This window comes from Tachypleus tridentatus, chromosome 6 (assembly GCF_004210375.1).
Source record: "Tachypleus tridentatus isolate NWPU-2018 chromosome 6, ASM421037v1, whole genome shotgun sequence".
In the NCBI taxonomy this organism is placed as follows: domain Eukaryota; kingdom Metazoa; phylum Arthropoda; class Merostomata; order Xiphosura; family Limulidae; genus Tachypleus; species Tachypleus tridentatus.
The window spans coordinates 57569133-57594784 of record NC_134830.1 but is presented as its reverse complement, the minus strand read 5'-3'; the positions used below and the strand labels follow the sequence as shown (position 1 = coordinate 57594784).

The window sequence follows — 25652 nt, the reverse complement described above, 5'->3', positions numbered from 1 at the left end:
ATATATTGTTGCTAAACGCAAAGAGACACAATAGGTATCTGAGCTCTGATCACTGAGGATATCGAAACCCAACCCGATTTTCAGTATTCTAAGTATGCTGATTTACCACTGAGTCACACGAGATGAAGTTAATTATAAAGAGCCAATACCAGTGACTCTTACAACGCCACTGTCTTAGAAGAAAGAACATTCTTCTTTTTATGAATTCGGTTTCACAAATGAAAGTTCATTGCAGCGTATTTTGTTTTTCGAAATTAATGTACTTTGGTGTAAATGAATGGTAGTGTAGGTTTGTTACCGATCAAGGTTCACGGGGTCACCATGAATCAGGTTTGGTTTGAATTTCGCGCAAAACCACTCGAGGGTTATCTGTACTAGCCATCCGTAAGTCAGCAATGTAAGACTAAAGGGAAGGCAGCCAGTCATCACCACCCACCGCTAAATATTGGGCCACTCTTTAACCAACGAATAGTGGGATTGATCATAACATTATATAGCCCCCACGGCTGAAATGGCGAACATATTTGGTGAGACGGGGATTCGAACCTACGACCCTAGGATAACGAGTTGAGTGCCTTAACCACCTGGATATGCCGGGTCAGGAACAATGAAGGGCTTGTGATAATGTTTGATGAGATGGGGGATCGAACCAGCGACTCTCAGATTGCGAGTCAAACGCCCTAACCACCTGACCATGCCGTGTCCAGCATGAATCTAACCTAGTGACTGCTTACGAGCTATTTGTTTTCACATTGTCGTGAAAAATAATGGCGGAAGAAAAGTCCTAGTTTTTTAATTCACTTTATTTTAAACCGTAAGTTGATGAAGAATTTGCCCTTTTTTAGTCGCAGAAATATGTTGATAACGTTGCAATATTGAAATAGTAAACATCCATATATATATATAACACAAATCGACATTTACTTTGTTATACACAAACTATCAATAGGTAAACAGACACTCCTTAGAATACAAACCAACCAGGTGCCTGACGTTATATGCAAATAACCTGACGTATAAAGACATTCACAGCTCAATATAAACAACATAATATAATTACACATGCCAGAAACAAATGGACGACTGAAAACTAAGCCGAGATTGCACTGTTGAAAGGCAAGTAGGAGCTATTGTCATTCAGATTTATTCCAGTACATTGTCTACAGTATATGAGGTGACAACGCAATTGCATGAATTCAAAAACCCTTGGAAATGATTCTTTCTGCTTAATAAAAAAAACATCAAAATGATCCATCTCAATCGTTTTCTTATGTACAGGACAGATGCAAGTGTGTCCCATTACCTTGAGAAGCAGTGGTTACCATAACAGAGTAGCTGAATTCAAAGTACTCCCCATTTCAGGTGATATCGTAGGTCGTCAACCCCGAACATAGAACATGCTATAATGCTCTCTTGTCCCTAGGAAAGATACGACTTTCCAAATTTTTCATAATTATTGAATAATACACGTATCCTTCCAGTAATCTCCGTTTAACTGTCTGAAAGTTACGATAAAATACAACTGCGTTTTTTGTTATGGTGTACAGTTCCACGTGGTCGATCACGACTGGTGATATTTTCCAATAAGACTTGCTATCTGTCTACGCTGGTGGTCAGGTTACCTGACAAGATGGTGTTTTCATACAATCTGGGGCTCCTTGATCGTAACTATAAAAGAATGACAAAAAAATCATTGTTAAGCCAGTCTTTTTCTTTGAACCCTATCGACTTGTGTATCCAATTCTTAAACATTTTCAACAGAAGCGTCACAATCAACTTGTAAGTAACTTTCTTAAAAAAGTTGTCTGCCGGGAACGGGGTTCAACCTCAATGGCTCTGACTTCGGACACTTTAAAGTTGTTCAGGCACCATTAGGGCAAGTTTACACTGTAGATAAAACTTGGGTCTGATACTTTTATATGCGTGTATATAAACAGAGTCTGTGGCCAAAGAAATGTATAAAGTTCTCGCAATGCATGTCAGTACATCAAAACAACAGTATTTTATAAACACATAGCCATCCATTTAATACAACGAAATAATTTGTGTTATACCTAATTGTCGAATAGTACGGGTCTGTCAGCTCGTTGATTATTTGTTTTCCCTGTCTTCCCACTTCCTACGACCCTTAATTCTTTGCGTTTCAGTTCATTCAGTGAATATAAATTTATTGCTCTCATTCATCTAGACATTGGCTAAACACAACTGAATATACGGTGGGTAACCATATTTCTGCCTTAAATGTTGAATAAGGCAGACCTGTTAAGTACTAAGAGTAGTCGTTTACTATTTGTTTAATGTTGATTTATTTAATAAAAATGCATTCTTTATAGGATAGATGTCTATTTATTGATAGGCTGTGTGTGTGAGTGTACGCTAAAAGGTTAACGCAGTGAAAGTTTGTGAACAGTAACAGTATATTTGACAATTGGAAACTTACTGAATACAAAAACTACTTTTATTGATACACAATCATAAAATGCCAAACATAATGACCACCTTTAAGAAAATATTTTACCAATATAATTATCGTGTGTATAAAACGGTCACAGTATTTTGATTAAAATTAAACTCGGACCATACAAAAGACTACATACGAATGTTTATTTAAATCGACTTTTAACTTGAGGAAATTACTTCTTTCTTAAGGGTAGGAACAACCACAAGGCGAAGGAGTCTTGTTAAGCCACAACACGTTTTGTTTTTCTAGTTATGTGAAATAACGTACTGCAATGAAAGTTATGAACACTTTTAGTATAGCTTTGTGTATTCCGATCGGTTTACAAGGTCGATATTATCATTTCATTATCGTTGGTGGATCTGAGGATTTTTCAGTCTAGTGATTGTGAGAGTGAAGCTGACTTTAAGCCAATAGAAATTGCTTTTTCTGCTTCTTCAAGGTTATGCCGTAAATAATGTAATAAAGTATTCTATCATTGGACTGCTTCTTTGGATTATTCTGTAAAATACAATGCTAAGTCTAGTTTGTGTAACCATAACGACTAAATAAATTCTTAATAAACTTTTACTACACGTTTACTTCTAAGCATAAATTCCGAAACTAAGACCGCCTAACTTAACTATAAATTTATTCGTAAAATTCCAGGGCTAATCCATTTAGCAACTCAATGTTAAATAGCAGAATAAATGCCATAACTCTCAGTTTTAACATTATGAGCTGAATCACTCGCTGGATTCTCACCGACTCTTAATGAATTTGATAGATTACACTGAATGACAGAACTAATTCAATCAGTGCTCAGTGATTCATTGCTTAGCGTATCAACTGGTTGGAACTGAACTATATGACTCATCACCGACCATAACATTATAAAAAACTAAATTAAAACATCGAGAATAGAGCTTAGAACATTATTGTCATTACTATTTTATATGATTTAGACGAGATTATTAATTTAAAAAAATAATCGGGCAAATGTGGTACTACTTCAATATATTATTGAAATTGGGTGATGAATTAAAACTGTGTGGAATTTTTTTTTTTCTTTTTAACAGGTTGAATTAAAAATAGGTCTTTCCGGCAGAGTGGGAAAAATTAGAATGGAGTTTAGTAAGTTGTATTCATTAGTGCATTTCCAAATTATAACTCGTGGGAAGAAAAGTTCTCTTATATGGTTTTTGTTTTAACTTTCTCACACAATTTATTTTGGTCCGATAAGGCCAAGTGGTCAAGGCACTCGACTCGTAATCCGAGGGTGAAAGTTCGGTTCCCCGTCACACTTAACATGCTCGTCCTTTCAGCCGTGGGGGCGTTATAATGTGAAGGTAGTTTACGGAGTTTCAATGATTAACTACGAGGTTTGATTTCTCTTTATTCATGGTCACGTGGTTAGGGAGCACTTAAGTGACAATCTGAGGGTTGCGGGTTCAAATCCACTTATAATGTAACGATCAATCCCATTATTTTTTGGGAAGAAGGTAGCTCAAGAGTTGGAGTTGAGTTGTGAAGACTAACTACCGTCTCTCTAGTCTTTCACTGCTAAATTAGGGATGGCTAGCGCAGATAGCCCTCCTATAGCTTTGCGCGAGATTCAAACCAAACAACTTGATTGAAAACGATAAGTAGTACATGGATTTAACATAAGTATTTATACGAGGAGTTTGTGAATTTTCAAAATTTAAACATATCGTCATAAGTAAACATTGAAGTTACCGACAACGGCGATTAAAAGAGGGATTACGAACGCTTGCCTTGTGCACTTGAAGCAGACGATAATGATGTAAGCCTACATAGTTTGGACACGTGATAATGTTTCCTGGTAACCAATTTGCTATGTTCATTCATCTTGTATTTAACTACACTTTAATCACGTAGGGAGATGTAGTGATAGATAAGACTTGTCATTGGTAAATCTTACCAGATTAGAACATGACGTCAAAGTTAATAACGTAGTCCCTTTGGATATATGTTTGACACTCTGGACACAATAAAATCGCGACTATCGTATTATGAACGCATAATTTGCGAATACATAAATTGTAATGAGAAACTACTGATTAAAATGAATCTGTGTATTTTAAAGAAAACCCTGCTCGTCGAACTACACATCCAAAGCCTGTAACAACACGTGTCATGTTACTCTTTCTTATTTGCGATTGTAGCAACCTGTCACTCTCCTCCTTTTAGCTGAGTTTGACTGTAGTAACAACTGTCATGTTACATTTCCTAGTTTGGAGTTGTTTACAGCAATATCTATCACCCCGCTTCTAACTGTTTAAGACTGCTTGTAGCAATCACCCCCTCCTAGTTTGACATTATCTGTAGAAACACCTGTCACGCTACACATCTTAGTATGATATTGTCTGTAGCTACGTCTATTATATCAATACTCAGTATTCGGGATTACCCGTAGCAACATATGTCATATTAACTCTTATAGCTTGAGATTTTCTGGAGCAACAGATTGGAAAGATTTCGTTTGTCAGAGTCTATTTCTAATGTTTACATATAAATAGGACTACCAAGCAGGCTTCACTATCGAACCTGACATTATTTGTTACAAGCCGATTGGCGTAACACGCTTTAGGTTCTTCTGCCTTGGATGTTCATGACTGCTGCTGCTGTGTATGAAGATTATAACCTAGTTATTTACAGAATATGTCAACTATTTCGTAATTTCTATTTATTGTTCAATCTATAATAAAAAAAAAATTATAAAATCAGACTTAAAGATGAGCATTCGAAACTAAAACTCACTTAACTTAGATGGTACACAAGCATGTTACAGTGGCACAATTATTGTACCATGAAGTATGATGGTACACCAGCATGCTAAATGATACCATTATTGTACCATGAATTATGATGTTAACATGCTGGTCACACGAAGTATGACAAAACCAGCATGTTAAATGACACTGTTATTGTACCACGAAGTATGACAATACCAGTATATTAAACGATACTATTACACTATGTAACGAAATGTTTCCTTTTTTTGTCCCTGGGCAGAAAGTGTTATTTCCCAATTGTTTATGCTTAAAGTAAATGGAAAAGACCTATTTTTCTCTTCAAACTTTGCTTTTGAGACCTGGGTTATGAAAATTTCAAATTTCTCCCTTCACCAGAACATTCCAGGTAGATACAGAGGGGAAAAGAGAGCCAAAGTTCGCTATTCCAAAAATTTGGCGTGAACCCGCTGACCACTCGAGCAATTGCTACTTCTGCATGGTGGACCCTTTCAAACGTCGGGTTGGCAAGAATGCATCTGCTATCTTGTATCCGGACCTTCCATCATCCATCGCCCCAGTGCCATACTACCCTGAGCTCCCTGTACCCAGAGAGAAATGCAGCCATCCTCAGAAGAGAGCAGCAAATCAGAAGAGGAGGTAGACGTTGAAGATCCAGATTACAATTTTAGAGGTGCAACTTGTGAGAGAAACCCATACTACCTCAATCAAAAAGATCTCAATGACTTGATCAGAGATCTTGGCCTAACAAAGTCGAATGCCGAGCTTTTGACATGTAGGCTTAAGGAGTGGAATTTGTTAGATGAAAGTGTGCAACTCAGAAGACGCGTCACTGACATTTTTCAAGCTTCTTCACTCGTCAAGATGGGCTCTGCTTTTGCCACAACGTATCCGGTCTGTGCGAGGAAATTGGAATTGTCTGTAACTTGAACGAGTGGCGCCTCTTTATTGATAGCTCATCCAAAAGCCTCAAAACTGTGCTGCTCCATAATGGGAACAAGTATTCGTCTCTTCCATTGGCTCATTCGGTGCACCTCAAAGAGGAATACAACAATGTCAATACCTTGCTAGAAGCCTTGAAGTATGATGAGTATGGCTGGAAGGTTATTGGAGACTTCAAAATGGTGGCATTCCTGATGGGTCTCCAAGGAGACTTTACCAAGTTTCCCTGTTATCTTTGCCTTTGGGACAGCAGGAACACCTCAGCGCACTACAACAGCAAGCATTGGCCACAAAGGACCGAGTTCTCTGTGGGGAGGCACAATGTAAAATGTGAGCCACTAGTGGGCCTCCATTGCACATAAAATTGTGTCTTATGAAACAATTTGTCACAGCTCTTGATAAGGAGTTTGTAGCCTTCAAGTACCTTCGAGACTTCTTCCCTAAGCTGTCTGAGGCAAAGGTCAAAGCCGGTGTCTTCGTTGGACCACAAATGAAGAAGATCCTGGAGTGCACAGAATTACCCAAGAAGCTCAGTAGGAATGAAAAAAACTTGTGGCAGCTTTGTCGCAGTGGTTCGGGGCTTCTTGGGAAATCACAAGGGCGAAAAATATGTGAAACTGGTGGAGGCTCTGGTGGAGAACAATGGCAAAATGGGCTGCACGATGTCCCTGAAAGTCCATATCCTTGACGCTCATCTTGATAAATTCAAGGAGAACATGGGAGCATACTCAGAGGAGCAAGGCGAGCGCTTCTATCAATATATACTGGACTTTTAACGTCGCTACCAAGGAGCGTATGACGAGAACATGATGGGAAACTATATATGGGGACTAATACGTAAAAGTTATTTACATTACAATCGCAAATCTCGAATAACTACTCACTTCTAAACATTTCTGTATAACTGTAGTATAAATACATGTAAATCTTGATTCATATGTTGTGTTATTCAGACTTTATGTAAATGAAAATGTGCAAATTTGCTCATTTTTGCATAGAAAATAGGTTAATTTCTAAATTTCATTATCCAGGTCACAAAAGTAAAGTTTAAAGGGAATAATGGCCATTTTTGTACTTTTACAACATAAGCAATTAAGAAATAACACATACTATCTTGGAACAAAATTTATATCACATAGTGTTATTGTACCATGAAGTATGATGATGCTAGCATGTTAAATGATACTACTATTGTATCATGAAGTATGACAATACCAGCATGTTAAATGATACCATTATTATACCATGAATTATGATGATGTTTGAGAAATGGAACAGTTAAAACATTTGATTGGAACGGGATAGCTAGAAGCTTGGAGCACGTGGTAATCTGCATGAAGACGTGATGTGTTGTAGATGTGTCTGAAAGTTACGAGGAACACACAGCTCTAAACGTAGTCTCATTTGTATTCATACAGATGTTCTAAACGTTGCTGGATGTTTCAAGAATAAACAAGAAATATCTTCAATATTAACATCTTGCACTATAAGCAGAGGTTATCGGTAATCGGTTGGGCGCGGGTTGCCCTTGTTGTACACCTTTAGAGAACAACCATGTCATTTAATAAATACAATTCTATAAACAAAGATCCACCGACAATCAATAAATAAAGGTATGCAAAGAACATTATTTGGGTAATTAACAAGTTAACACGATTTTTAAGAAACGATCATGGACAATTAACATAAAATAGTCGAAAGAATGATCCGACTGTTAATCATTAGCAAAGAGCGCAGGTTGGCCCTTTAGGAAAGCTCTGAATTTCAGAGCTTGCTAGTCTGGTTTGAATTCATACTATATCAGAAAAAAAGTGCATGTTTTTTTAAACTGCGGGTGAGTTATAAGTGAAACAGTAAATCCATAAGCGTGAAGATGGGTTGTAAGGGGTGTTGCTGATTGGCTGTCTTTTCTTTTTCAAGTAGTTCTTGACTAAAGATGATGAAATAGTCTCCGTAGCTTGGCCATAAATACCAGTACGTCAGTCACCTATTCTGCAATGACTTGCTTTGTTTTATTTAACTTTGTTAGTTATTAAGTACAAAGTTTTGCAGTTGGCTTTCTCAGCTGTGCCCATAGGGATTATCGCAGCCCGATTTTTAGAACGTCATACACTCTTAAGTTTGTACTGTAGACGTTGATAGCTTCATCAGAAAATAATTAACATATAATTACGAGTAGTTTTATGAAGTTAGTTATTTTACTGGATAACAACCTCAATTTTTAAAGCTTTCTTTTGTGGTTTTTATAAGGATTATCAGATTTCCAAAGCGAAAAAACGAGTCTGTTTATACAAGAAATTAAACATTTTTGCTAAGATATTTACAGACATTACAGGCGTTAGATAGACATTGTTATAAAAGGAAACACTGTATGGTATTGTGAAGTTCTGATAATCTATTGAGGACATACATTACATGACCAAAAGTATTGGACATCCGACCATCACACCTATATGTTCTTGTTGAACATCTCATTCCAGAACCATGAGCATTAATATGGAGTTTGTCCCCCCTTTGCTGCTATAACAGCCTCCACTCTTCTGGAAAGGCTTTTCACTAGATTTTGGAACATGGCTGCGGGGATTCATTCGTTCCTGTTTACCAGAAGAGCATTAGTTAAGTCGGGCGAGAAGGGCTGGCTTGCAGTCGGCGTTCCAATTCATCCCAAAAGTGTTCGATGGGGTTGAAGTCAGAGCTCTCTGCAGGCCATTCAAGTTCTTCCACACCAACCTCAGCAAACCTTGTCTTTATGAACCTCGCTTTGTGCACGGGGGCATTGTCATGCTTAAAAAAAAAAGGGCCTTCCCAAACTGTGGCCACAAAGTTGGAAGCACACAATTCTCTAGAATGTCATTGTATGCTGTAGCATTAAGATTTCCCTTCACTGGAACTGAAGAGCCGAGCCCAAACCATGAAAAACACCCTCAGACCATTATTCCCTCTCCACAAAACTTTACAGTTGGCACTATGCATTCACTCAGATAGTGTTCTCCTGGCATCCACCAAACCCAGATTCGTCCGTCAGACTGCCAAATAGTGAAGCGTGATTCGTCACTCTAGAAAACACTGTTCCAGAGTCCAATTGCGATGTGTTTTACACCATTCCAGCTGACGCTTGGCATTATGCATAGTGATCTTAGGATTGTGTGCGACTGCTTGGCCATGGAAACCCTCTTCATAAAGCTTCCGACGAACAGTCTTTGTGGTGACGTTGCTTTCAGAGGCAGTTTGGAACTCGGTAATGAGTGTTCCAACTGAGGACAGAGGATTTTAATGCGCTTCAGCACTCGGCGGTCCCGTTGTGTGAGCTTATGTGGCTCACCTGGCTTATGTAGCTGAGCTGTTGTTGATCCTATACATTTCCACTTTGCAATAACAGCACTTAGAGTTGACCGGCGCAGCTCTAGCAGGGCATAAATTTGACGAACTGTCTTGTTGGAAAGGTGGCATTCTATGACAGTGCCACGTTGAAAGTCACTGAGCTTTTCAGTACGACCCATTCTACTGCCAATGTTTGTCTATGAAGATTGCATGGCTGTATGCTTGATTTTATGCACTTATTAGCATTAACAATGGGTGTGGCTGAAATAGCGGAACCCACTGATTAGAAGAGGTGTCCACATACTCTTGGCCATGTAGTCTATTTAAAATACCATTTCGAAGAACAACCCGGGCCATCCATACATAGGCAATGCTGCCAACTGCCCAATGAAGAAATAATAATGAGACAGTGTTTTTTATATTACACATGAGATTTGTAAATGGTGTATTATGAATATAAATGCAATATTTCATGAGAATTTATATTTGCAGTTATAACGGAAACAAATTGTCCCATAACAACTACTGAAAACTAAACTATTTCAAACATCGAACTGTGTGCTATAAACTAATGTTGAAATTATGTAATTTACTATCGCAATAACCGTCACACTTACTGGTGTCATATCTTGAGATTTTATGGTTTGCGTCCCGTTGACTCAAAAACGCTCTCCGTATACTTTGAGGCTATAAAAGCGACGGTTAAATCTCACTATTACATGGCTGATCTTCCATTCAGTCTAACAGACTACAATTTGTGTATATATCCCTCTATGTGGCCTCGCGCGAAGCTTTTGTTTGTTTTTGAATTTCGCACAAAGCTACTCGAGGGCTATCTGTGCTAGCCGTCCCTAATTTAGCAGTGTAAGACTAGAGGGAAGTCAGCTTGTCATCACCACCCACCGCCAACTCTTGGGCTACTCTTTTACCAACAAATAGTGGGATTGACCATAACATTATAGCGTCCCCACGGCTGGGAGAGCGAGCATGTTTGGCGCAACGGGGATGCGAACCCGCGACCCTCAGATTACGAGTCGCACGGCTTAACACGCTTGGTCATGCCGGGCCGTTTGCGTGAAGCTTCTGAAAGAAACTTAAAACTTCACTCGTACTTCCAAAAAATAAACATTAAAAAACAATCAGTAGTTATTTGTTGTTATTTAGAAGTTATGTTATTCAACATAAGTGAAATGTCTGTCATGGCATTATTAAGCTACTGAATTATTTATTATGCCAATGAGGTATCTCACGTGACAAGTACTTAGCATGCCACTGAGAGTGGGCAACAATAAAAATTAAAAGATACTTAACGTGAAACCTACTTAACGAAACACTAAAAAAAAAGACAAATCGAAAACCCAACAAATAATTATCGTGACACCCACTTATAGAATCAGTAAAAGTAGACAATCCTCAAACTTAAGGTATATTTAACGTGACACCTATTTATTATACGAGTAAATACAGACAACTCTCAAACCTAAGGTATATTTAACGTGGCACCCACCCACGTACCAGTAAAAATAGACAACCCTCAAACTTAAGGTATATTTAACGTGACACCCACCCACTTACCAGTAAAAATAGACAATCCTCAATCTTAAGGTATATTTAACGTGACACCCACCCACTTACCAGTAAAAATAGACAATCCTCAAACTTAAGATATATTTAACGTAACACCCACTTATCGTATCAGTAAAAGTAGACAACCTTCCAACTTAAAGTATGCATAACGTCACGCCCACTTAGCAAAACATTGAAAGTAGATAACTCTAAGACTTAAGAAACCAAGGTTTCACATAAAGAAAAGAAGTATTATGAATTTGTAAAGCCAGCCGGGGTTTTAAATGTCTTTCTAATGTATACCTATTATCGATTATGTAACTACTTTAAGTTTTTGCCAGAGTTACCCCTTTACCTCACCGACTGGTTCAGCGATAAGACAAATGACTCACGAGTTTAAAAGCGGGCTTTCGATACACTTGTCGGCCATCATACTACAGATATCCTATCATGCGGTTCATTGCTTAAGAGCAAGCAAACAAAATTCATACCAGAGTTAATAAAAATAGAAGAACGTATTTCACACACACATAACAAAAGTCTCTTTAATATTTAATCACTAGAATAGATTATAACCGACTTTTTTTTTCATAAACGTACAGTCTAAAGTTTTTCTGCCGTAAATATGTTTTAAAACCCATCCCCTGGAGAAAGTAAACAAAAAAACACAAACAAACAGAAAATGCTTAAACTACATTTTATCACAGTGTAGTGTAAGACACTTTAGAATCACGATTATCCTTAATACGTGCGTACTTGTTAAAAGTTTCGAAATGAAATAATATAAGGTTAATTTAATCATTTCATGAAAATCCAGTTGAAGTTCTGTAATGTTGTATATTTTATTACATTTATTTATTTATTGCGTGTGTGTTTTTCTTATAGCAAAGCCACATTAGGCTATCTGCTGAGTTTACCGAGAGGAATCGAATCCCTGATTTTAGTGTTGCAAATTTGTAGACCACCAGGGTACTATTTTTATTGGAAACTCTTCTTTTATGTAATTTCCCTCGTGGGGGCGTTATAATGTAACGGTCAATCCCACTATTCGTTGGTAAAAGAGTAGCCCAAGAGTTGGCGGTGGGTGGTGATGACTAGCTGCCTTCCCCTAGTCTTACACTGCTAAATTAGGGACAGGTAGCGCAGATAGCCCTCGTGTAGCTTTGTGCGAAATTCAAAACAAATCAAACCACTAACTACTCATGTTTCTTGTCCATCTTTAGTTGATTTCTTAATGTTAATTTGGTTATTTATCTTCTAGCAGTTCATCTAGGTCTTTTAGTTTTAACGTTGCCTTAGTTTTAGCTATTTGTGTATTTTTGTCTTTGTTATTTCAACATTTTTAATTAATACATTTTTACAGTTTGCGTCATGTTTCTAGGTCTGCATTAAGTATCAATTTCTTTTTGAACCAAAGCTTAAAATACGTCACTTAATATGGTATAAGTACCCAGTAAAGTAATTTTTGATGCAAATAACAATTCCTTTTTTGAATATTACATTTAAACTTTTTTCTTAAGAAAATAGACACTTAAACAAGGTGTAGCCAAGTTATCAGATTTACAGACTGCGTATGTACAGGTCCGTGGTTCTACTCGTGATTTTACTCTGTACATTCTCTACTATGTCAGCTGTAGTATGATTGGCTTATCTTGGCTTCTTAATAACAAAGGATAAGGTGGGTGTTGAACCTGGTTGATGATTTAGAAGCCCATATACTGTTTAATGTAATGAATGACTTAATATTACTTAATAATAGCCACATTCACACGAAGTTTGAGTGAATAAAGGCGTTATTACCACGAAAGGAATGAATAGTATTTATTTATCTGTATAACAACTGTATTATTTCTTCATTTTTACCATTTGGTTTAAGACACTAAGTTTCGGAACATAAGGTAAGAGCAGTTTGTTTTAAAATAAAGCTATATTAGGCTTTATCACAGCTATCTGCTGTGCGTCCATTGTGAGGAATCGAAGTTCAAATTTTAGCATTGTAAGTTAGTAAGCTTACCAACACTCTGCTTGGAGGAAATAGGTTTTTGTTTGTTAGGGCAAAACCACATTGGGTTATCTGATGCAGGAATCGAACCTTGTAATTTAACTTTGTGAGTTCGTAGACTTACCGGTGTGCCAGCAAGGAACTGTTGAATAGACTTGATGAAGTAGTTGAAGGACAAATATATATATATATATACAACTAGCAGTTTAACCCTTAATATCTCCAGTAGCTATCCTTGTATATTTAAGCGTGATATATGCAGCATCTTGTGACTGTTGGGGTTTAAGAAGGAAGATGCGATCTACTTCTTGTCTTCCAACTGTGAACATCGAAGACACGCACTCTCCTTATCGTGGTAGCATAAAACAGTTTATAGTTTCTGGACTAACCATGATTTTTTTCTATCAGTCTTCATTTCCATGCTCGCAGAAGAAAGCTTATTAGTTTGTTTATTTTTTGAATTTCGCGCAAAGCTACTCGAGGGCTATCTGCGCTAGCCGTCCATAATTTAGCAGTGTAAGAAGGCAGCTAGTCATCACCACCCACCGCCAACTTTTTACCAATGAATAGTGGAATTGACCGTCACACTATAACACCCCCACGGCTAAAAGGGCCAGCATGTTCGGTGCGACGGGAATTCGAACCTGCAACCCTCGGATTACGAGTCAAACACCTTAACCCACCTGGCCATGCCGGGCCAAGCTTATTATATGTCCTAGAAAAATATTTTTCGTACTGATTGTTCTGTTTCCTTATTCGTCACGAACATTCCAAGTAACTGTTCCTTTATAGGACTTACTGTTGCAAGTTACTGTCTCTTTATAGGATTTACAACTATTGCAAGTTACTGTCTCTTTATAGGACTTAAACTATTGCAAGTTACTGTCTCTTTATAGGACTTACGACTATTGCAAGTTAGTCCCTTTATATATCTTACGACTGTTGTAAGTTACTGTTCCTTTATAGGATTTACGACTATTTCAGGTTATTGTCCATCAGGTAAGTTTAAATGCAGCAGAAAGGTATTGAATGCATGTTTTATAAAGAAACATATTTAATCTAATCTCATAACTAAAACATATTTGTTAGTTTTTTATTTATCTTTATAATACATCCCAGGAAACTATATAATAATTTTATGACTGCATACAAAACGTAACATGAAGAAAATAAGTTGTTACCATGTATTGATACACTAATTAGTTATTGTAAAATAATATTTTCCTTTAGCCATTTTAGTTACCGAGTTCGTGTAGAGAGGGCATAATCGTTGATAGGAAATTCTAAAACCATTAAAGTGATTATTGTTGCAAATTGTTCTCTCTGATTCAAAAGATAATTTGTCATTAACGTTCGGGGGGGGGGATATTAAAAGGAACTAATATAGCCTTGTTCTGCTTCAGTTATAATGTTTTTCTTAATTAAAATTTACTTTGGGGAATTAAAAGACGATGAATACTTTAGAGAAAAATAACTTGAATAAATATATTCCGAAAAAAGAAAAGAAAAAGAGGACATTTGGAGACTTAAGTAGTTTGGAAACGTTGCTTAGAGAAATAAATTGACAAACAAAGCAATAAGTTTAATGAATATAGTTACTACAGACTGATCGAAATACCCTAACCTAACAATACTTAAGATGAACGACATGATTTTTGACCTGAAGGGACACAGATAACGTTTTGGAATTCCAAAGACTCCCATCTTTAGTGGACACCTAACACAGTGTGACAGCGTTACCATGTTCACATTGAAAATAAACGATAACATACATGATAAACAGAGCTTATAACCTGTGTTCCACGTACCACATACAGGATACTATAAAGCGCAACGATTATCCATAAAATTTAATGCAAAACGATCACTAATACGTTTCAAACTAAGAAACTCACAAATCCACGCATTTGCCAACTGCACCCAAGCTTTCTATATCACTCTTGTCTTCCATACATCGATAAACAAAGCTTAACTTTAAAAAGTCGAATTACCCCAAGATGATCTAAGATTACTTTCTAAACACAAATAACACATACATGGTTTCTTCATCTTTTAAAGACCTTCTCCCAATTTATCTTTGTTCTTGGCTTAAAAGTCTTTACACATGTGGAGTCTGTAAGGCCTTCCCTATTGGCAAAATTAAATGCAATCTACTAGCCAATGAACAAATTGAGAATTTCCACACACACACACACACACACAAATTGAGTAACTTATGTGCTTTCCTCACACGCCAGAATAGTGAAGAAACATGGCTCAAAAATTAATTCATTTAATTTCAATATCCTCTGTAAAGTCAACAGTGATCTAGAATTACTGACTAAATAACGTGCAGCCGTCTTTTAAATTGTACAATTTTTGATACGTATAGTGTTTTTGTTCGTTACTCCTGTATTTTCACGTGTTTTAGTTTTAATTAAATTATCATTAATGCAGCAATGTATTTTAGTTAGTTAGTTAAGGGTGATGTAATTCTTTTATTTTGCTTCAGATACTGAAGATAGAACCTGTAGAATTCCGAAACGTTTTCTTCTGTTGTAACAAACAATGTTGTGTATCTTAACTATTGTTATCTTTCTTATTATGAACACATCAACTGCCAACATTCTAGGATGAGTTTCTTAGCAATCACTGATATAGAAGTAGCAGATGTAGATAATATATACCAGATATCTTGATGGTACTGAGCTTCAAAAATACAGTGAATTAATTTTCCTTGAGTTAGTATTTTACCGTTAGAATCTTAAACACAGAGATACAGTGTATTTTAAACTTATCACGAGTACAAAAATTAGGTCCGTCACACTAAACACGCTCCCCTTTCAGCTGTGGGAGCGTTATAACGTGCGGCCAATCCAACTATTCGTTAGTAAAAGAGTAGCCCAAGAGTTGACGGTGGGTGGTGATGACTGTCTGCCTTCTCTCCAGTCTTACACTTCTAAATTAGGGACAGCTAGCGCAGGTAGCCTTCGTGTAGCTTTGCGCAAAATTTAAAACAAACCAAACCAAACAAAAATTATCTGAACTGACAAAAGTATCGTAATTTTATTGAGTTCCCTTAGCAACGTTCAAACAACTTGGATGTCTTACTTATAATATTCAGTTTCTTAGGAATGAGTAAACATCCTGAATACATTTATTATACTGAGGGCTTTTAGCAACATGTGAACAGCTGAAGTGTCAAATTCTTTTAGTAACGAGTAAATAGCTTTAATTTTTAATTCGTAAGAACAGTATGAATGTCTTAGTTATATTGCGTTTCCATAGCAACGTTAAAACTTATTGAATATCCTGACCATATTGAGTTCTCTTAGCAGTGTATAAGGAACTTGAATATTTCAAATACCTTGAGTTCTGTTTACATTGTATAAACAGTTTCAGTGGTATATAATATACTAAATGTTTTGCATAAAAATAAATATTTACAGTTGCAAATAAATCTACTATTTATCATGTTTTTAAACTTCTATTCGTATTAGCTATTATTAGCTTAGAAAAACATTAAGGATAATGAAATTTACTACAAAATTAAAAATTGGAAACATTCATTTTAAACTTTTTATTGAAGCTAGAGAACAGTTCCTTACGTACTGGGAGAGAAGTATTCATAACGTCATGAAAACGAACACATTTTCCCGCCCGAAATCGGCTGCTGCAGCTGTGATCCTTGTGGTTATGTTATGGACAACAATGATTCCACTTGTGGCCGAAGGTTGCTTCGAGTCTAAACACAAGCAAGTTCGAAGGAAGGTAAATAAATATCTGGCAAAATATGTTTATTGTTTTATATGTTTCCTCTAGAATAGTTACAAACTAATACAGAGACAAAAATTAATACCATAAAAATGTATTGTTTAATATCAGAAAGGCCCGGATTGGCCAGGTGGTTAAGGCACTCGACTTGTAATCTGAAGGTCGCGGGTTCGAATCCTTGTTACACCAAACATGCTCGTCCTTTCAGTCGTAGGGGTGTTATAATGTTACGGTCAATCCCACTATTCGTTGGTAGAAAAATAATCCAAGAGTTGGCGGTGGGTTAAGATGACTAGCTGCATTTCCTCTAGTCTTATACAGCTAAATTAGTGACGGCTAGCGCAGATAGCCCTTATGTAGCTTTGCGCGAAATTCAAAAACAAAACAAAAACACAAAATGCTTTAAATGTATGAATTTCAGAGGACGGAAGAAACACAAAGTACTGGAGAAAACGCAAGTCACCTGGATATACTGTTACAGAAAATAAATGAAGTAACCAAACCATCTTTCTGTAAGAAGAAAACGTTCTATCGTCATTTTTCAGTGAAGTTGCCGACAGAATTGTTTGGTGTTGTCCGACAGAAGGTGGACCTAGTTACGAAAATTTTGGTGGGATATTATCCAGAAGAAGATAAAGGTAAAATAATTATAATGTACTAACAATCTGAAAACAGTTTGAAAATTAAAATATTGTTCAAAAAATAAGATCTTACCTTCATATTATTAAGAAAAATCTCTTTATAAAAGTCTTAATCATCTCATATTAAAAAAACAATAGGGTATGACATCATATGTGAAGCTGTGTGGTAGAGCTTTAGATTTCTTATCTTGCGAGCTGGATTTCAGTCTCTGCGATATCATAAAATATATCGGTCATTTTAAGCTGTGAACGCGTTATGAGAAAGACAGTCAGTCTTACAGTGTAGAAGACAGTGTGCTGCTGACACTCTGTATTTCCTCTGGCCAGTAGCTCAAAATTATGAACGACGGCAGGTAGTTTTAATAGTTTTGACGTAAATAAATAGGTAAACGTATTGCATAGAGAAAAGGTAATGAGTGATATGTAGATATTACACGATAAAGTAATCCTTATGTGGTTGATGTAAACTAATCATTCAGAATAAAACACTAAAAGATGAATAATTGATCAAGGTGGTGAGTCAAGACTTAGGCCCGACATAGCCAGGTGGTTAAGGCACTCGACTCGAAATCCGAGGATCGCAGGTTCGAATCCCGATCACACCAAATATACTCGCCCTTTCAGCCCTGAGGGCCTTATAATTTGAGAGTCAGTCTAACTATTCGTTGGTAAGAGAGTAGCCCAAGAGTTGGCGGTGGGTGGTGATGACTAGCCGCCATCCCTCTAGTGAGTCTAGTCTTACACTGCTAAATTAGGGACGGCTAGCGCAGATAGCTCTCGGGTAGCTTTGCGCGAAATACAAACCGAACTTGTAGATAAACAGGTACTAAGTGGGTAATACACTGGGCCCAAACGTGTTTTTCTTACACGATGTTATTTAGAAATTTTCTTGATTATTCATTCAAAAATGTTTTTTTATGAATTGCAAGCAGATCGTTAATTCTTTAGATAGTTGTTTCTCAGATCGTTCTTTACAAGAGTGTAATTATTAATTGACATCCGGTCATTTGCTAGTTAATAGCAGCCAGGCCGTTCTTTACAAGACATTACTGGTGTATTTTTATCTTGTATTTAAGACAAACTTATAATTAAGGTTATTTGTCATCGCACACAGATCACATGTAAGGCATCCAGTCATCAACATTTTACCATCTACCATCTGTGCCAAAGGATTCACTTCCATTCTTATTTCATATCATCAGCGTAAGAATGTGTTACAATATGTATTAGAACTTCGCTCACCGGTTCTGAAACCCAAAGCTCTATCTCCCATAGGTCTAATCCGTACCACTTACTTATGATTTACAACTGGGTCGTTCTTTCGAGTATTGTATCAGTCAGTTGTCTCGAGATTGTTATTTACAAACTTTTATTTATTAATTACAATGGTTGTTCTTTAAACGATTTTATTTATTAGTTACCATCGGGTTGTTTTTTACAGCATTGAATTTATTAATTATTACCGACTTAACACGACTATACGTTTTATTCACAAAACGATACACTCTACAAAGAGAATGAAACGATATTTTTTTCATAACGGTTTATTTTGTTTTATGATATTTTAGTTACTATATTTTATAGTCCACAACATATACAGGTTATTAAAGTTTTGTTTTTTTTAAATTTATTTCAACTACATGGCGTTTACGGTTAATAAAATGTAATTAATTTGTTAGATCAAGGTATATTTTGATGAAAATTCTATCTTTCAAACAGGGGTACTTAACACTTTCGTGAGGGAACTTTTTCAATCTGACGATGTGATTTTTGCTACTCGAATTGTGTGGATTGGGAATGGTACAATATGGAAACCTTTATACTACGTTCAGATCAGAAAAAATTATAACGCTAGTGAAGTTGCTCCAGAGGTGGTCGAACGTCATGATTATTCGATGGTGGAAGACAGTCCTTGGTTGGACGAAATAATAAGCACCGTTCAAGGCGACACAAAAGCCGAACACAAGATGAATGGAGACAACGATTACGTAATGGGGCAGTGGACTAAACCGTATTTTACGTGCGATGGAAGAAGATGGTTGCTGTCCTATACAGTATTAATGTATTCAAGACCAAATAAAATTATGAAAAGGTATGAGTTTTAGAGCAAGAAAAAAGTATCTTTTTACACGATATAAAGTTTTTGGATTTCAAATTGACCAAAAGGACAAGTTCAGCCGTAGTTTTGTTCAGTTCGAAAAAAAAGTGTTTTCAGACTTTTAAATTTATTGTCAAAGTTATGTTAGATAATAAGATAATAGGAAGCCTTTGCGGAATCTTTTATAAGGTCTGTTGATGAACTGAGAAAAGGGAATATTTTAATGTGCGTAGCTACTCGGTAAGTTGAAAAAATATTCGTCAGGTAAGTCCTACACTCGTAAAATTTCCATAAATGCTTGGTGGGATCCAGGACATCCAGTTGATTTCGAGGAACAGTTTTAGAGTTTTATTATTGTGAGGTCAAGTGAGTATTTTGAATGTGGTAATATTTTAAACGTTGTATGACACTTATCAGTTTATGAAATGATTCAACTAACGTAGACAGGAATATTAAATCTATTACCTGCTGCTTAACATTGGATGTACATGTACATTTTTGGTGTAATTTCCGCTCGAACCAGAGGCCCCTTATTTCCATTCGTCCCGCTAGTGCTATTCCTAGTCGTATCCAAACCAGAGGCGTAACTAAGGGGGCTCGCCTAAGCATATTGATCACATCTTGCTTTCCAGCTTTTATATAAAATAAACTCATTTTATATACTTTAATAACAAAGATAAAACTTTTACAAACATTATTACATTGCCTTTGTTTGTTTTAATGACCATTTTATTACAAATTTAGATCAATTTCAGCTTTTTAATTTATTGTTCCTTTAAAATTTTCTGCGCCCTCCCGCGAGTGAAATAACTAGTTACATCACTCATGCACACACCAGACGTTCATGATGACAAGAAACCCACTGGAAGTAAAAATGTATTCTAAAGACGTCTGGTATGGATATTGAAACTTTAATTAGAATAAAGTACAGAATAATGTTTTGATATGCTTAGGTTAACAAAGAGAGTTTACAAAAGTGTTAACACCCATACCAGCCATTCGTTCACAATTTATTGTGTTATTGCTTTTCTTTATTTGGACTCGGCTCGTTTACAACTTGCCCTCACGTGCTTACAGTACGTAGATCATCGGTCCAGCACACATCACTCTTCGTCCGTTTAAATGTACGTTTGTTTGTTTTTTGTTTTTTTAAGATATTGGCATTTTCTTTGTATATTTAAAAGCATAATAAGGTAAAATGCGCTTAAGATCAAATCTATGCTAATAGCTACAGCCTTTCATACATTCAGACACCAGTTAGTGACTTTCTCGATGGTTGATAAATGTCCTACATCAGTGGTGGTCATTAAATACAATTACTGTAAGTACACACGGGATTCTGTTGTCATAGTTAGATAAGTATTCAAGTGATGTTTGGTCGTCTATGGTGCAGTATGGCTCATGAGACGGACGTTGACATTTTTTATCGCATTTCTTTAAATTTGTATTTTTTCTCTCCTGAAAAATGTTGTTTGTAGAGATTAGATCAATCAAAACGTCAACTTATATTATTTTTACGTTATATATATACACATGTGCTAATAATAGGCTTATCTAAATATTCCATGTTTCACAGGAAATGAGACTAGCATGGCCAACAAGTTGATGTGCCTTGGATGCGTTATAAGAGATAGGACTAAAAACTAAAATGTTAGATGAAAGTTGTTAAAACAATAAAACCTGCCAACATAGAAGCTCTAAAGCTCAAATTATCACTATCAAATACCTTTTTTGTGAAATGCTGTAACTGAGATTTTTGGTCAAACGTAGGGATCTGTGGGTCCGATGCTCACGTCTCATTACCACAAAACAAATAAAAGGCACACCCTGCACTTTGTGTCCATCGAAGGGTTATAAAGATGATGGTTATCTCTCACTATTAGATAGAGAACAGTGGCCGAAAAGTTGGCGGTGGATACTGTTGACTAGCTGCATTCCCTCTAGTTTATTAGTTCAAATTTAGGGACAACTGGAAGAGATGTCTCTTGAGTAGCTTTGCGTAAACATTAAAAAACAAACAAACAAACAAAAGCTGCCCGTTTATTGAAGACTTTTAACATCGCACAATAAAATTTGTAAAAAAAAGACATTACGTATTTTCAGCGTTAGATAAATTGTAAAGATTAAACCAACGTTTTACTTCACTTCTGCGGTTGCACCAAAATGCCAACTTAGAAACCTTTGTGTTTAGTAGACCCAAAATACAAATCTGAAATTCAAATTACCCGAAGATAATTCCCAATTTTGAGGCTACAAATCTAAGAGATAAACTAAAATTGCACCCAAATTATGTTTCTGAAAATGAAATTACTTGAGGCGTAATTCTCGATTTTCCATTTTGGGGTTTCCATGATGACGAGAAAACTCCCTTATAGAGAAAAATATGTATGTATAAACAGCTGGTATGGGTAGAGAAAACACAAGTTGAAAAACGAGCAATTAACACAGCATTACATCCACCACTATACTGGTACAGATATGTTGACGACACGGTTGTGGGATTTACATCTACAGAACACACACTTAATGTTTTCAATCACATTAACTCTATACATCCCAACATTAACTTCACATGTGAACAGGAAGAAAGCAATCAAATATCATTTCTTAACCTCACAATTACAGGAACTGATACACAATTTAAAACAGAAATCCACCGAAAAATCACCCATACTGAACTATACATTCCTTGGGACTCAGCACATGAAACAAAACAAAAACTCAACATACTAAGAAGCCAATAAACACAGCCATAAAATTATGCTCACCAGATAAAATTAACGACGAATTAGACAAAATAAAACAATACTTCATCAACATCAATAAGTTTCCTCCACAAACCGTAGAAAACATTATACGCACACACCAAGACAGAAAGCAAAATCAACCAACAAAAGTAAATATATCTCACGAATAAAAAAATCACGAAACCATATACTGCTGGTTACCATATATTCCCGACATCAGCAGAAAAATAACCAACATTTGGCAAAAACTAGTGACAAAGTATGACATTCCAGTTAAAACCAAATTTATTCAAAAACCAGGCACAAAACTAAGGTCTATACTATGTAAAAACTACACTGACAAACACCACACCAACATTATTTATAAAGTACAATGTGATAACTGCCACGATTTCTATATTGGAGAAACAAGTAGAAAAATGGAAACCAGATTTAAAGAACACAAAAAGTCACCTTCACAAGTTTTCGAACACTGCAAATCAAATAAACACAACATAACCATAGAAAACACTCAAATACTAAATAAAGAAACAAACATAAACAAACGCAAAATTAAAGAAGCCTTACCTATACAACAACTCAATCCCAAAATAAACCAATACACAGGAGCACCTTTATACCTATATTAATAAATATAATCAAACATCTAAGCACGCCCTCTACATTCCTACACTCAGTTTCACAACCGCCTTCAAACATGTGGTCAGCTATCCGTCAGTTACCGCTTCTTTCTTTGTGAAACTGACGATGACTGAAGAAGGTCGAAACGTTGTTCGCTCCTCGATAATAGAATTGTTTTGACCCATACCAGCCGCTTTTACATATACATTTTGAGTTTTTTTTTTAATTTCGCGCAAAGCCACACGAGGGCTATCTGCATTAGCCGTCCCTAATTTAGCAGTATAGGACTAGAGGGAAGGCAGCTAGCTATCACCACCCACCTACAATTTTTGGGCTACTCTTTTACCAACGAATAGTGGGATTGACCGTCACATTATAATACCCCCATGGCTGAAGGGGCGAGCATGTTTGGTGTGACGGGGATTCGAACCCGCGGCCCTCGGGTTACGAGTCGAGTGCCTTAATCATCTGGCCATGCTGAGCCCCCTACTTTTGGTTCTGGCATAGCTTAGTGGTTAGGGCGCTCGACTCGTAATTTAGGGCCGCGAGTTCGAAACCTTTCATTGAATATGCTCTCTATTTCAACTATGGGGCGATATAATATGACAATCAGTCTCAGTATTTGTTGGTAAAAGAGTAGCTCAAGTGCTGGGTGCTATTTATTAACTGCCTCCAGTTAAGTCTATCAATCCTAAATTAGGGACGGCTAGTGCAGATATTCCTCGTGTAGCTTTTCGAGAAATTCAAACCAAATCGTATCTTGGATGTACAAACTTAAAAGATACCTACATCAGAATCTAAGTTTAACAATTTTTTATGAATGAAAAATAATTTGAACTGTGTTTTATTCGTTAAAGCTGCTACACTAAAGTAATAGGATTTTGTGTTAGTGTTTTGTGGGTCCAACTATTTTCAGACATTTAATTAAAATAGTATTTGTTCGAAAGAAGTGCTTGATATAGTTTGTTTGTACTTTAGCACAAAACTACACAATGAGCCATCTGTGCTGTACCTATCACGAGTACTGAAACCCGATGTTTACATGGTAAATTCGTTGACATACCGCTGAGCAACAGAGTGGAGAGTGGACTGAGACATAAACTTGCCCGTTTGAATTTAAAATCTGGAAACGCAGATATATTGGAAAATTAAAGTTGTTTACTAATGTTTATTTACAAAATTCATAGCTTTTCATAGCTGGCTTACTAAATTACAAGAAAGAATGTGATTTACGCAATTTTGTTTTCTTTAGTGGATATTTAGAAAGAATAAGGAAAAAACAATAACTTTTAATGTCTTTAAATATCTAGTCAAATAGACTTATTCATTGAGCTGTATTACCACGAATCATCGAAACTATTAATATATAATTCCCTATTTATGTTTTACTGTTCAAATCGTTATTTATAAATATTATCAAGTTTGATCGGAGTTCTGAGTGTTGATGTCGACGTCACAAAAATGGACTTGAACCAGTGCGATGACCCTTGGCCGCTAAACAACTTCAGTGTCACCTATTGGCAGATGAAATCGTTTCTGGGAACTCATAAATGTCATAACAAAAGTAGCGAGGTGAGATTTTTCTTTTTTATCTCACGAGCATTCAATAAACATTGAACCTAGAATTATTATTGTTATTTAAGTTAAAAATATTTACCAGATTACTAAAACAGGCATTTTAAACCTAATGGTTAAAGATAACGTATTAAAGCACTACATTAATATATTAATGTCAAATATTGATATGATATAAAATACGGTATTACACATTCACGTTAATGTATTTGTTTACAGTGTACAAATGCTGTATATCGACGCCTTGACCTATATTAACAATGTATTCACATCAATAATGGTTATTTGGTTATTTTGAATTTCGCGCAAAGCTGCTCGAAGGCTATCTGCGCTAGCCGTTCCTAATTTAGCAATCTAAGACTAGAAGAAAGGCAGCTAGTTATCACCACCCACCGCCAACTCTTGGGCTACTCTTTTACCAAGGAATAGTGGGATTGATCGTCACTTTATAATACTCCCATGGCTGAAGGGGCGAGCATGTTTGGTGTGATGGGGATTCGAACCCGCGGCCCTCGGATTACGAGTCGAGTGCCTTAACCACTTGGCTGAGCCTCGGAAAAAGGCAGACTTTGTAGTTTTGGTTAAATTATCTTTACCTATATCCTGTATTGCGATGTTTCTAATTATATTTTAGGTTTATATTCCCTAACTATTGAATTAATTTTTATTAAACAGTTTCAATATTATCAAATAGTTTGCTGTATATCGGAGATGATGAGACAATAGCCTAGACATTCCTAGATAAACTCAGCATTTCTTGTGTCATACCTTCAATTTTAGCAAACATAACGCCATTTTTTTATCAAACAGAAGTTCAAAAAATGTATAGCATCATTAGAACGAATAATTCACTTAGGCTTGGGTTTTAATTAGAACGAATAATTCACTTAGGCTTGGGTTTTAATTCTTTCTTTATGTTACGACGATGTTGGACTGGGGAAAATTTGTAACGTGTTACAAGAAATAAGTGAATGCAACTTAGTGAAGTAAAACCAAGATTCATTTCATTTTGTTAAACACAAGGCAGTCGTAAAGAATAACAGAAAACAGCAAGTTATGGTTTAAGTTAACAGACGATTCGGCACTTCGGAGCCCTGGGTCGTTATAAGAGTGACAATTAAACCCACTATTCAGTATCACAAAATTAACTCTACAGTTGTCAGTCGTTGTATACT

The 25652-nt window shown here is 36.2% G+C and overlaps 1 protein-coding gene across 2 annotated transcripts in view; it reads left to right on the top strand.

Annotated features, from left to right (window-relative positions):
• LOC143252593 (putative G-protein coupled receptor CG31760) overlaps positions 1–25652 on the top strand; it is a 67755-nt gene that overhangs the window by 17571 nt on the left and 24532 nt on the right. The window contains exons 2-5 of one of the 2 annotated variants that reach the window (XM_076504956.1): positions 16611–16792; positions 17217–17433; positions 19156–19528; positions 24324–24474. In XM_076504956.1, the coding sequence (XP_076361071.1) occupies positions 16658–16792; positions 17217–17433; positions 19156–19528; positions 24324–24474 (876 nt within the window). In that variant the 5' untranslated portion in view covers positions 16611–16657. The remainder of the gene's footprint in view (positions 1–16610; positions 16793–17216; positions 17434–19155; positions 19529–24323; positions 24475–25652) is intronic. The other variant, XM_076504957.1, reaches the window with a different exon arrangement.